This window comes from Pygocentrus nattereri, chromosome 7 (genome assembly GCF_015220715.1).
Source record: "Pygocentrus nattereri isolate fPygNat1 chromosome 7, fPygNat1.pri, whole genome shotgun sequence".
Taxonomy (NCBI): Eukaryota; Metazoa; Chordata; class Actinopteri; order Characiformes; family Serrasalmidae; genus Pygocentrus; species Pygocentrus nattereri.
In genome coordinates this window covers 18076462-18090952 of record NC_051217.1, presented here as the reverse complement: position 1 = coordinate 18090952, position 14491 = coordinate 18076462, and the positions used below count along the sequence as shown (strand labels likewise).

The following is a 14491-nucleotide window of genomic DNA, read 5'->3' as shown; positions in this document are numbered from 1 at the left end:
CATAATGTTCATCCAGAAGAAGAGCAGAGAAATCTGGGAGTGCATCCGTGGTTTAATGTGTCCATTACGTGTGTATATTATCATCTCTCTGTGTGACACGCTATGTAACTAGGACCAGAATTTTAGTGAGGTCCATTTTGCAAAAATGTGACGTACATCTCAGAGTGAATAAAATAACTGTCAAATATGACAATTACATCAACTATAAGTTTCTCCTTTAGTTTTTTTTTTTTTAACAAAATCATTGCTCCTTTTTTACTTATCCTGAGCCTATTAGCGATACTGAGCCTGTAGCCTTAGTTAGCTAGCAATGTTGTGAGTGCTCCAAGTCAAGAAACAAATAAAGGACTTTGCATTTTACATTAATATGGAAAAAATACATTAATATGTAAAAATTATGCTCATAAACTCTTACATTTTTATGATGTTTTATGCTAGCATATAGCATATGTGCTGCTTTACTTGCTCAAGAAGTCAAAGTCACTCTGGTACTCTACGCTACTGCTGTAGTGTCGCATACAGAGATAAACAGAGTGGGCAGTTCAGTCTATGGACAAACCACAGCAGTTCTGAGGTCAGCTGAAAACCTGTAACTGCTCAGTGGCTGTGTTTACATGCCAAGATTTTTGCCAATCTGATTGAATTATATATGATTACAGATTCAGACTGAGGTGTTTATATGCACACTCTATTTAAAAATCTTCGTTTACATGCTTACTACAGGTAGTCCAATGCAAAATGATGTGCATGCGTGAAGTAGTGCTTAGAGTAAACGTTACTGTGACAGTGAACATCACATGAGGCCCAGTCAGAGTGAGATGAGCAGCAGTGAGCAGTGCTTGTGTTTTTAATTGCTTTAAAATGATGTCAGACTCAGGAAAACGTCCTTCACGTGTACTTATCAAGGAAGCGGCGAGAGGAAGATGTCATGTTCTGAGACACATAAGTTGGACGTCCATCCCACTGCCGTCTTTTAACGCTCGGAGCATAAACTTTGTCTCCTCTGCAGCCCAGTTTCTGCTCCTCCATGTTAAACGGTATAAACCTTTTGCAATGATGTGCCGCAAATGCACAGAATGTACTTACACATTCCGACTGGAATGTAATCAGATTCAGGCGTTTACATGGCTATTATTCTTCTATTTAACGGATTATTTAGAGGTTTACCCACCTCGTTCAATCGTATAGAAATTGTATTCCGAATGGTTTCAATCGGATTAGTCTGTTCTGATTGAGGTGTTTACATGGACGTATTCTATTCTGATTGAGCTATTAGTCGGATTATTAATGGATTATCAGGCTGCATGTAAACGTGGATACTGAGTCTCATAGACCTCTTCTTTAGGACAGTCCCAGCCGTCCAAGGAAAAGCATGTCATGTCTCAGATCTGGTGACCAAACGGCCTCAGAAAAAACTGTGAAAATGTTACACTGGCATTTATATTCAGATACACCACAGTTTTCTAAATCATACGAACCAGTCGATGCTCGACCAGGCTTGTGTTTGGTCTGAAACCTTTTCTCTCAGGCCGTTCGCTCTGATACCTTTTTTCTTTGAGGCCGTTTGGTCTGACGGCGTTTGGTCTGAGGTTCAGTTTCGCCAGATCTGTCTTTTATCTGGAATGATGGAATGATGGCGAGGATGTCCTAAAATGTACCCCGTAGCCCTGCCTAGTGTTAATTAATATATATTTGCATGTTGGTCAGATAGGAAAAGAAATAGAAAACTGGAAAATGAAAAGTGAATCTCCAGCAGGTGGCGCTGATGTTCTTTTTCATTTTCCTTCCTTTCATTCTGACAGTTAAAGCGCGTCAGCGCCGAAAAGGAATCACAGGCTGTCACTTTGCTGTTGATTTATCCTTTTTGCATTTTCATTTTGCCAGATTTGCAGCCGATCGCTATGAAAAAGAAATGACAGTACATTTTGCATTTTGATTTTAGTTTTGACACATATTCTGTGTTTCATGAAGAAAAGCCACAGCCAAAGTGAAGTTTGTTTTCTTTTGTCTGTTAGCTTTTCAGTTTAGATTTCGCCATGAAAAACCAGAAAAAATGACTAAAATAAAATGACAAATAGGCGTTTTCAATTTATTCTTATTTTTGTCACAAACGGCTCGTGCTCATGTGAAAAATCAAATTGCAAATGAAGGCATTTCATTTCATTTTCAATTTTGGCAGGATATTTGGGCAGTTGTTTGAAAAAAAGAAATGGCAAGGAGAGGTTTGCATTTACATTTTATTATTTTCATTTTCATTTCCTTTCTCCTATAATAAATAGCCGGTAGTTCTTGCAGTCAGGGTTCAATGTTATTCCGTTTATCATGCAGTGTGCTCTCCGGGCTGAGACTCCGTTCAGTCGTCGCTGGCCGCCTGGTGGGATAATACAGGAAAAAAACGACACCATTTCTGCCTCGTTTTAAACAAGTGCAGTCACATGATACACTTACACAAAACACTCCAAGTAAGCAGTAAAGCTAAACTGCAATTTCATGAAATATCAACGCCGTTGATAACAGTGTATGAAAAGTACAGCACAGTTGACAATGTCTGCTTTATTTCACGTTAACGATCCTCGCTTATATTTACGGTTGTGTCGGCTGTGTCGTCCAGTTGCCTGCCCTCGTTTAGAAATCGAAACCAGTTTTCTCAGAATAGTCCTAAACGTGGCCTGTACCGGGAGATAGCGTGTGCTTTACGCAGTTAGCTGACTAATCTGTGGGCACAGTTTTCTAAAACTGAGGGAAAATCAGAGGTCACGGAAATGAAACAGATTTTCCTCTTCAGATTTTTTTCTCGTTAGTGACCCCTACCGGGCACCGTAGAAAACATATCGGATTTCATCGTCCCAGGAATGCGGCATAATAAATATTCTGTCCCCATTTGATTGCATGGCCTGTGGTTCTGTGGCTGCGCCCCGAGTCGACTATATTATCCCAATAGCGCTGTTTCTACATTTAATCTCAGGATTGGAGGAAAGTGAAAAAAAAAAAACAAAATAAAACGTTTTAGCTAAACTAAGCTTAAGTCTGGACCTCGTATCCTCACAACTAGTTACGGTCATGATGATGTAAATTATCTACATAAATAAATAAATTATGTCACCGTTTACTTCACGCATATACCGCTAAAAACATCTAAACTAAATCACCTTCCTGCGTCCCTCCTTACAGGATTAATTTATGAGCCAGAACGGGAATTAATGATCTAATTCAATAAATAACTCTAATCAGCAAGCCTTCCACGAGGTTAAAGAGCAGACGCGTGGAACGGTGCCGTGGAGGGGAAAGAACTGGGAACCGCGGTCTAACAGGATAAATAAATTTAAAAATACATTTAAAACAAACCCCCAAGGCCCAGCTGAGGTTAAAAAGGGAAAGGCTGTCATGAGAGAGGCGCAGGATGGACGCCCTTCTGCGCCGTTAACGGAGTGTCCAGTGTCGCTTTCTGATTGGTTCGCGTGGCTTCCGTGCCCGCCTCTTTTGCCATTGTGCGCGCTGTGATTGGTTACGTTGCCGGCCTACGCGAGCGTAAGCGGGATTCACTCAGAGTAGCGCAGGAATCGGAGCCGGTAGCTGTGCGACCGCATCGCCTGACTACGACGGCGCGAATTAAAGCGAGTTTCCTTTAGTTTCCCGGGTACTTTCAGGGAAACTGCGTTGTGTATTTTACGAGGATGGATTACTCGAATCAGAGTGGGTTCAGACAGCGTAAGTTACGTACGTCATTCTTTTATTTGTGTTGGGAATTTCTGTATACACTTTCAGTTTTGCCTTTCATGAATTGCTAGCATGTTGCTAACGGGCTGGCGGAGCACGGCGGGCACGCACGGAGCAGAGGGAACTCTAATCAGACTAAAAGCCTGACTGGAGTAATGTGAAATAACCCATAGAGCTTATATGTATCGTACTGGCCTGTAAACGGTAGTTACTATAACTGTCTTTGGGTCCTTCAGCTCTTGTTCCAGTGCCGATAAACTCGCTCAGGCTGAATCTCAAATGGCTCGCCTCTCCCTGCTCCCTACATAGTGCACTGTGTGAGCTGTAAAATGTGGCCTTCTACACCCAATAGTGCACTGTACCTCCACTAGGAAATTGTATGCAGATAACTAACTACATGTCAAATGCCTCTCTGTAAGACATAGCTTGGCGACCATACACTGTATATGAACAAGAGCTATTAATGTAAGACCTACGTAGTGCACTGTTTAGGATGTATACACTTTAAAGGTTTTTAGTAAAGGCAGTGCTTTTGTGTAAAGCCATTTCATCTTTAAATAGTTATTGAATGGTGAAATGGTTCTTCAGATTGATGGAGAATCAATCTGTGTTCTGTGTGGTTCTGTATTTGAGGACAGTTCTATATAGCACCATAAAGGGTTCCTCTACTGTTAAAGCTTTATATTTTGGTGCTATATAGAACAATTTTCAAAAAGGTTTTGTATAGAACTGTTACCATCACATTCTCCACCATTCTGAAGAACCTTTTCACCATGCAAATAAACATTAAAGCAGTAAATAATTCTGTGTAGAACTCATGTTTCTAAATATAGCCATTGCCTTTACTAAAGATCTCTGGAAGAACCTTCTTTCTTAAGTGTGTAGGGAGCCGTTTGAGGTTCAGCCCCAGTTAAGCGCCGTATTTCAGTACGTACACTATGTGTCCAGAAGATCCAGGCACCTCACCTATTTAGTGAATTCAGCTTTGATGAGGTGGGCTTATTGATTCCACAGTGACTCACAGCTTGTGTAATATTCAAAGAAATCATGGAAAAGCTTTGACCAGATGTACCAGATGTACTGGAGCAGCTACAAATGAACCTAAGACCACCATGCCCAATGCTGAGTATTGGATAGAGGTGTACAGTATGAAGTCCCCAGCTTTGGGATGTGAGGCAGTGATACTCCATCCACTACCTTTGTAATGAGCTGTGAATCAGAGCTAATCACCTAACATCAGTACCTGACTTCATTAACACCTTGTTTGCAATCAAAATCTCTAGTGTAAGGCCTTGCAGTAGAGTAGAGGCTGTTCGTGCAGGGGAAAGGAGAAAGACTCTTAAAAACCCTTGATTTCAGAGCAAATGTGCCTACAAGCTTTAGGGCATAGTGTATTGATCTAAAGTGCCTTTTATTCAGTTTGCATTTGAATTGTTTAACAAAACCTGTCTTCCTGTCGGGTTTCCTTTATTTTACCTGATCTGGTAGTCATGTAGATCCACATGCTCATCAGTTCTGCCCATATGTTAGTGAGACTGGGCTACAAATCAGGTAAAATCAAGAAAAGCAGATAGGATGTTTCATTGAACAATTTGGATGTCGCTTCTGTAATATTACTTTGGACTCCAGAAACTATTTACTGTGTAGCTCGTCCCACTTCTTACGTCAACTACTATTGTTAGCTAGGTGTCTTTATTTTGTACAGTCACAAGCTTAAAACACACGAAAAAATTAAGTTTCTGGTAGATATTATTGGAAATAAACATTCAAGCCCAATCCCCTTTCTTCTTTATACTCTTGCCCCTTGTTTTCAAGTGTCACCCTAACTCCTTGGAACCAATTTACAAGGGGTAGTGGTTGAAATCTTGCTCTACATAATAGAACAGCCCTAAAAACAAAACAAACAAACAAAAAAACAGAGTTACTAGCGGTGCTCTGTAGGCGACCCGGCCAGTCTTCAGTGATAGCAGAGAAGGAGAAAGTTCACCTCCTCGCTGCTGGGCTTTAGTTACATTTAGGGCATCATATACTTTCAAAGAGGGGGTATAAGACAATTATTTATCTCGCACCCCTAAATCATTAGTGACATGAAGCTGAAGTCAGATATTCACTTGCTTCTTGTTTGAATTTTCCCATTCCAGCTTAAAAGGTGCAGCAGTTACATTCTGGCGCTTCAGGCATCAGTACTGTTGGACTATTTAAGGTGGAACGGGAAAGTTAGCCAGCTAGCTATCGAGACATTAGTATGCTATTGGCGTTTTTTTTAATGCTTGTTATGAAGAAAACGATCATAATACCTTGACATGACATTAAACTAAGATAATACAGTGGTTATTGTAATTTTTAACAGAGAAAATTCTCACATTTGTGGTTTTGTTTTTGATCGCTTGTGCAGCCATCTTGCTGGTTTTCCTTTTTTCCCTCATAACACTTTGTTTGGTGTATGCCTCTGAAAAACCGCGTAGGCCATGTAGCCCGAACACTTCGCCCTACCCCTTTATCTCAAAAACTGGGACACCCTAACCCTAGACATGAACACGCAAAACGAAGGGCTATGTTGTAGGGGCGATGGGTGAAATGGGATTGGGCCTTAGTCTTAGCTGGACTGATCTTTGCACACTCAAAGGAAAACTGTGGCTGTCTTCATGCAGGTGGGATTAATAGTTTTTGACGTGTTCACTTCTTTTGCAGAACCGAAGGTCAGGATGAGGGGTTCTGCCGTTGACTCTGGTGAACCCAGTCAGCTTTTTGATGACACCAGTGCTGGGCACAATGCTGGACACAGTGGTGTGGATAAAGGACCAATGGTCTATGCAGGACAGAGCCTCCTTTCAGACCCAGTGTCCAACCTCGCAATGGCTTATGGGAGTAGTCTTGCCAGTCAGGGCAAAGAAATGATGGACAAGAATGTAAGTGGCTTTATAGCAAAAGAATTTGCTGTATCTGAAGGACAGGAATGTCAAATCTGTGGTTTTCAACATAATCTCAGTCTGCCCCTTCTGTAGTTTTTGGTCATGTGTAACGGACAATAAATTAACACCTGCGTAATGGCTTCTATTATAAGTGAGTTTGGAGTCTGCCCTTTTCTAAAAACATGGAAATTATTGTTCATGGTGATCGACTGTATGCTACAGATGCAGCAGATAGAGTAGATTGTGTTTCTTTAAGAGGCACAAGACTGCATGTCATTAAAATACACTCAATTACAGTGAATTTCATGCCTCGATCAAAGAAGCTTTTCTTGCGCTTTGCTTATGCTAGAGGCAAGTTTTATATGGATATTTGCTTTAGACTCGTCACATGGCATGCTGACCAGCACACAATTTCTTAATGTGTGTTACAATTGTAGTGAAAGAGGACACATGACCGACTGGATCATCAGAGTTTTTTTTGTTTGTACTAAACCTCTTTTTGATTTCACAGCTTGACCGCTTTATCCCCATCTCCAAACTGAAGTATTATTTTGCTGTGGACACGGTTTATGTTGGCAAGAAGCTTGGACTGCTTGTATTCCCTTATATGCACGAGGTAAGGCTGATCTGCTGTTCTTATCATTGTGCTGTGGTGTAACAGCCTGGAATTCAAAGTCCTGTTCAAGGGGCCCTCACCTGCTGCTTGAAAGGTGGATGCTGTCGTGCATGGGAAGTCCTTAAAGGAGAATTCCACCAGTTCTTCAAAAGTCTCCACATTTCAGTTGACATGTAAACAAAGTAATTCAGAGTGATTTGTGTGAAGTGGTTCATTGTAGAAAAACCTGCCGTAGGTTAGATTTCTGTACAGTGGTGGTGATAGGAACCAGGGGTTGTGATATCTACAGTGCAAATATGTTTGTTTTATTTACTATCCAGAACCACCTGTGAACCTACACGTGTGTTTTTAGCCTTTATATGTATTGTTGCTGATGGGAGAATAGTGGTAAGTCAGGGTGAGTTTCCACTAGGAATGAATATAAAACCTGTACATGTTTTAGGCCAAAATCATATCACAAAAATGCTATAAAAACACAGTTTCAGCCATATCAGGCAATATGTTCATAACCATTTCATGTTAACTTTATAACATTCAATTCTTCAGACGTCTGGTTCCCATCACCACTGCTGTGAACGATTCTGAGTCAGTAAGTTTCTCTAGAACAGAGCATTTCACTCCAAACCACTCTGAATGACTTTGTTTACATTATAGTCATTTAAGTATGTAAGACATTTTTAATAATCAGTGAAATTTCCCTTTAAGACTTGTCATACACTGTACTCACTCCATCCCTGTGCACATTGGCTGAGTGTCTATTGCTGCATATTTGCTTACTTAGTGGATAATTCCATGTTGACTGAAGTTAATGAGCTTTTTTTTATTTTTTATTTAATATTTCCTTAAGGGTGTACCAATCGTTATTTTTTATGGCTGATTGTTTTCTTTACAGTCAGATTGGTTGGTCTTTATTAGCCTTTTGAAGCATACAAGCACACTTCTATTAAACTTTCTGTTACGCAAGGTGGCAATATTAATAACATTTATTTGTCCTTTAATGGGCCAAACTAGCATTTAAATTTTTTTAACTTTTCAAAATGACATTATAATAGGAAACTGGCTGTTTAGTACAATGAGTCATACATAACTATGCTGCAGTATTTTCATTTAAGTTTGGCAGCAGCATTTAAATACTGCGTAAGTGCTCTTACTTGCAAAAATCAGGCAGTTGCATGTTTGTAGCAAAAATCTGCTGTTTCTGTTTACGGATTCTGCGTTTCTTACATTTTTTTTGCAAAAAATGCACCGCTATCTTTAAATTTCCTGATGCTCTAAAAAGTTCTGTATCTGAATCTTAAATGATTTAAGGATGTGTAATGGGGAAAAGTAAGTAAATGAATAAAGTTGCTTGTCCAATTTCTGTAAATGTTTTAGTTGTTTTTCATCTTGTACTGTCTGATCAGTGTTCTTTACCAGTGCAAAAGTTTGGGCACCCCTGGTAAAATGACATTCTGTTGATTTTCTAAGTGAGAACTTAACACATGTTCTATAGAGAACACATTTATTTGCTGTATTTGACATATGGGGGAAAACAAATGACCCGTGCAAAAGGAATGGCACATTTCAAATTGTATGTTTCATTTTTTTCTGATATGTTCAACTCGAATAAATTGAAATAGTGCACTAAAATTTGCAGTAAAATGCCATATTTAAGTTTGCCCTCTGTGTGCCGTCATCATATTAGATACCTACAGTCTGGAATCACTTGTTAAAATTATTTTATACTGTAACTTTTACAGTTTTATGTTTGTGGTTTTTTTTTGTGGGTGATCACATGCCATAAATTATATAGTGCTGTTATACATTTGTCATATAACCCAAGATTTGATCTCTGTAGAATGTAGAATTCTGTATATTAAATGTGCAACTTTCTCAGTCACTTTAGAATCATCTACAGCTCATTCAGGACACATCTGAACATGCATACAAACACAAATAATATTTTACAGCTTCCTACTATTATCTGAAAGCTTTGGAATTACATAGAACTAACATACTGAATATGTTTTATACATTTAACTGTTATCTTTTGAACAGTAGTGTGTGATGGTCTGTACAAATAACAAACATTTTTGCTTTTCTCTGCTATGTCACAGAACTGGGAGGTGAGTTACCAGCAGGACACTCCAGTAGCTCCACGCTTTGATGTCAATGCTCCGGACCTGTACATTCCTGGTAAACCTTTATTTATTTATTTATTTGTGTGTGTGTGTATTATGTGTGTAAACTAGAATTATAATGTTCATGTTCAAAACATAAGTGTTTTTTTTTTATTTTTCTCCTCGTTGTTGCTGTACTTTTTATAGTATTATACATGTGTTACTGTGGATAGTTTTATCAGCATGTCTAATACAGTCTGTCCTTAACTGATGATGTGTCTTGTATACATGGCCTGTATGCCCCATTCCGCTGAATAACAGTTTGCCCTGTTTGTGTATTTCCAGCTATGGCTTTTATCACTTACATCCTGGTGGCAGGATTGGCCTTAGGGACACAGAACCGGTAAGATGGGTGTTATGCCCTCTCTTGGCACTCTTGTGCACTGTTCAGTGCCCGGCCACTCTATTTTAAAACGCTGCTGTAGTTTAGAGCTACTGTTCTGATTCTAAAGTCCTTTTACACAAATCGTGCAAAAGGGTTTGTTTTTAATTTAAAAACTGCTGCAACACAAAATCCCTTAAGGATCATCTTGGTCTCCAGTCAGTGTACTTGGCATGAGTTGCCTGTGCTTATAAATAGCTGATGACGTGACTGCTATTTCTGAATACATGGGTTCTGTGTTCTGGTTTCATGCTTTGAGTGGTTTTGTGCTGTAGTTTCACATGCTTTAAAAATAGGTTAGTTTGGACTGCAGTACCTATTACCATGTATCTGTTATCTATATAGTGTGTCATTTATTATTATTGTTGTTGTTGATAGTGTTTCTGTTATATCAAATGTTTCTGAGCATTATAAGGTGGAATAATGTAGCTTGTCATCAACATACCTGTGATTTTCTTGCCTGTTTGTCACATGAATTGCTATATTATTTAATCTGTCTGTCTGTTTCTTTTTTCAGGTTTTCTCCAGAGATCTTAGGCATGCAGGCTAGTTCAGCCCTGGTGTGGCTCATTATCGAAGTGCTTGCTGTTCTTCTAAGTCTTTACCTGGTCACAGTAAACACAGACCTCACCACCATTGACTTGGTGGCCTTTTCTGGATATAAATATGTTGGGTAAGGTTGAGAATGATGAGCTACTTCCAATATTGCTGACATTGCAGTAAAGTGAAAGCTGACACAGCCACCAATCCTAAATAAGAACAGCTTGAAGGATAATTTCCTCTGATTTCTCTGTCTCTGATTTGTGGAGACTTGAATCAGTTCTGGGCTGTGCATTTAAAATGCTGACATGGCTTGTAGTGTGAAGCTCAAGGCTACAGCTCAACACTTCCATTATGTTAACTGTCTTAAAAGGAGCCAATACAGCTTGGGGAAAGTTCTGAAATGTTACTTTGGACTCCAGAAATGATTAACTGTTTTATGTAGTTTGTCCTACTTCTTACAATCATTAATACCATTAGTTAGTTGGAGGTGTCTTGATTTCTATACTATCTACCTGAAATGTAATTTATTCATGCGTTTTACGCTTATATACAAAAGAAACATTCAGTTTTAGCTGGACTGAGTTCTGCAGACTTGTACGAAAATCTTTGCCATATTCACTGAGACAGGATTAATAGACCATTTTTATTCTAAAAGGACTGAAAACCACTGAAAAACTTTGATTATAACTGATAATGGCCTGCTGCTGAATTCCAGTGGTAAACTAAGGTGTAATACTTTGCAAGAGTCAGAGACCATGAAGAGACCTTCATGTATTTCATTCCAAAGTCAACAGTCCTTAGGTTATTTAAATTTTTTTTCAAATGGTATTTCTGAGGAGATTATATACTAGACAATCTACTTGCATAAGGGAGTTGAAAGTCAAAGGAAAATAGAACTAGAGTCCAAAACTGAAGCTCTTTTTTTAAATTAATATACATAGAAAATGGGCCAAGACTAGGTAAACCACCAAAACTGCCCCATCAAATAAACGGCACTTAAAGCTTTCATCTTTGAGAGAGAGGAGAAAATCAAGCTGCTTCAGATCTGAAAAAATCCACAGGTGTTTCTGCCCGTCCTTCCATTGTGAGAAGACAACTCCGTGCTAGGGATCTGAAAGGATGTGCTGTCACGAAGCCTCACTAAGAAAAAGAAATGGAACAAAAAAAATTCAAGAAAAAAAAAAGCAGCTGGTGTTCTCAGAATAATGGACTGACCACACCAAACTTCAACATCAGTGAATGTGGTTTTGGATTACTTGGATTGTGAGAAGCAAATTGTTACACCAGCTTCTAGGATTGAACTTTGGAGATGTGGAAAAAAATCCTGCAAATTTCATTGAAAAACTGATGGTCTGTAGTAGGGTAGAAGGCAGAGAGTGGACACACTAAATACTGGTAAAGTTGATATTTATATTTAGTTACTGAGGCTTATAATTTATTATTTTTTTAAATAATTGTTATATTTTTTTAAATATTTTTTTTCATAATGTTTCGTTAAGTGTTTTCTGCTTAATAGCTTTTTTCACTGGAAATGAAATGAATGAAAGATGGTTTCTGACTGACTCTTGCACAGTACTATAGGTGGAATTTAAGCTGTAAATCTGTATAATTCTTTCAGAGACAGGACAAGTTTCCCAACTCTGCCTGATCACACATCATTACCAGAAAACTGTAATTGCTTTCTGATGCTCCAGGGTTTTAAAGTTGGATAAACTTTTAAAATATCAGTTTTTGTTTTTAGAGTATAATTGCTGCATTATATCATTTCACATTATATAGTAGTAGAATAAATTTAGGTTGAGCTTTTGTGAGTCCATTTGTGATTCCATCTTTTTTCCCCATAGGATGATAGTAGGAGTGCTGGCAGGGCTTCTCTTTGGAAAGATGGGATATTACCTTACACTGCTCTGGTGCTGTGCGTCTATCTTCGTCTTTATGGTGAGTTATTCACTGTTTGTCTTTGCTAATGTGGTTTTGGTTTCGACACCTTTAGACAGTTTTGCACTATTTAGTACCATTTACAAGCAGGGGAGGATCACAGATTTCCACAGTTTAGTGCTTTCTCTGCTGTTCTGCTGAGTCAGTCTAGTACAACACATACATGTTGTAGCCAAGTTGTACAGTGTTGAGGTCTGTCTGTAATTATCACAGCCTGTGTCTCTCCATCACCTCTGGAAGTAGAATGTAGTTGAGAGCTGATATGAGCTCATCATTAACTCTGTTTCTTATGTGTAGTTGATAAGCCTTGTGTTAGAGCTGTGGTCTGAGAGTACCAGCTGTTTTTCAGTTCTTTTTCATATCGATTCTTTAAACAGGTGGTGCAAAGAAAACAACAAAATGGATACATTTAGAGAAGCAGCCCATTCCATGTGTTTTCGGTTGGGTTTTTTTTTTTTTGCTTTTTGTGCAGGAGTTTCACAGGCGGTTGTCTGATCTTTGCTTTTGGTTCTTGTATATGTGATAAAGGAACTGCTTGTAGGTCAAAATCTCATGGGTTGTAATTTAATAAAGCGCTTTTTTATTATGATATGAAATGAGCGGCTGAATCACTGCCTTTTTCTTTTTTTGTTTTGTTGTGATCAAGCATGAATACCAGTAAATTATGTGAATGAACTTGTTGGAGCATGTCTGTTGCAAATGATATGTAATTAATTTTCACGCACTAACGTTGATTCACCAGTTGCATCCATATCACTGCTTGTTTCATCTTCCTACAACAGAGCAGTTTGTGCATCATTCAGGCCAGTCATATGTGTCCTCTTTGTACACAGCTTGATGAATAAAGGCCATTGAGTGGAGTGATGTGATTTAGACGTGTGGTTCTTTTGGTGGTGTTGTATGTTTGAGTAGTTTCAGATAATGGTCTACTAGATTGTCTTAAGTGCTTCAATTAAAATTTTTTAATTTCATTTAAAAAATTAGTAGTTTTTAATGAAGAAATATCTAATTAATATCAGTACGATACTTAAGGTTTCAATTTCAGAACAGAACGCGTAGTGTAGTGCCATCTTTATAAAAAAGCATGTAAATAAGTGTCCATCAAGCTCTTTTAAACTGTACTTTCTCAGTCACCTACCAATGATGATAAGGTAAATTTAAATCAGTGATTTCTTTTTAAAGCGAGTAATCATGACAGCCCTCTGAATCCTGTCATTTGTCTCTGTCCGCTGTAGATCCGAACACTGAGGTTAAAGATTCTGTCCGAGGCAGCTGCAGAGGGGGTTCTGGTCCGAGGAGCGAAGAATCAGCTGCGCATGTACCTGACAATGGCCATCGCTGCTGCTCAGCCTGTGTTCATGTACTGGCTAACCTTCCACCTGGTTAGATAAGAGGTGGAGTACCCATCTTGAAGCTACCACTACAGTGACAACTCAGACACTCTCCGTCCTACTTGAAAGAGAGAAGAGAGCCCATTTTTGCACAGATGCAATTAAAAAAAAATAAAGAAAACAAATGGACAAGCATTGCAAAGTCTCACAGCACAACAGTAAGTGTCATTGTCAAGTTGTCTTTTGTATGGCGAGCCTTGTTTACTTTTTATGTACATTTCTAGGAGCGACTGTTGGCTTTTTTTTGTGTTTTTGTATAATGTACAGTGCGTTTGTTTGATTTCTATTTTAAAGCTATGTGAACATGTGTAATAATGTATAAAGTGTGACTTGGACGAGTCTGTAATATCTCTGAAGCTTTATTTGAGCCAGTCTGTACGGTTTAACGTGGAGTCCTTTTTATGTTTGACACAAAATGCCAGCCATATCTTTGTTTCTGGATTGTGTGTGTGTGTGTGTGTATACATGTACATTTCTCTGCAACTGATTTTAAATAAGTACAGTGCTTCTGTTTTGTAACCACTCTGACAAATGCTTTATAGAATGAAGAACAATTCATGACTGCGCTTTTGCAATTAAAGTGTAAAAACAGTGTCCATTCCTGTTTTGCTTAAAGTGAAGAATTGTGACATAGCTGTTTAAAACATAAAGGTATGCATTTTGCTTTCCTGTAGGTCTCTGTCTAGATTTTCTAACTCTAATTGATGCTTCGCCTTGATTCCTCGCTCTCACATCCTCCAGCCTATAGTGCTGTGGAACTTTAGTCTCAAGACATTTTTGACTTGTACTGAATAGTGTTTGTTCTTGCACTTTGCTGGTCATTCGTCTCAGCA

At 38.7% G+C, this 14491-nt stretch overlaps 1 protein-coding gene across 2 annotated transcripts; it reads left to right on the top strand.

Annotated features, from left to right (window-relative positions):
- The first annotated feature begins 3548 nt into the window (after window positions 1-3548).
- On the top strand, window positions 3549-14256 carry yif1b (Yip1 interacting factor homolog B (S. cerevisiae)). 2 transcript variants are annotated; one of them, XM_017700332.1, is made up of 8 exons: window positions 3549-3717; window positions 6409-6626; window positions 7141-7245; window positions 9342-9420; window positions 9690-9747; window positions 10304-10459; window positions 12174-12267; window positions 13503-14256. In XM_017700332.1, exons 1-8 carry the CDS (start codon window positions 3675-3677, stop codon window positions 13656-13658), a joined length of 909 nt encoding a protein of 302 aa, XP_017555821.1. In that variant the 5' UTR covers window positions 3549-3674; the 3' UTR covers window positions 13659-14256. The 2 variants fall into 2 exon arrangements, with proteins under 2 accessions (XP_017555821.1, XP_017555907.1); XM_017700418.2 differs by having other exon boundaries at window positions 3549-3708; window positions 13503-13658.
- The last annotated feature ends 235 nt before the right edge of the window (window positions 14257-14491 follow it).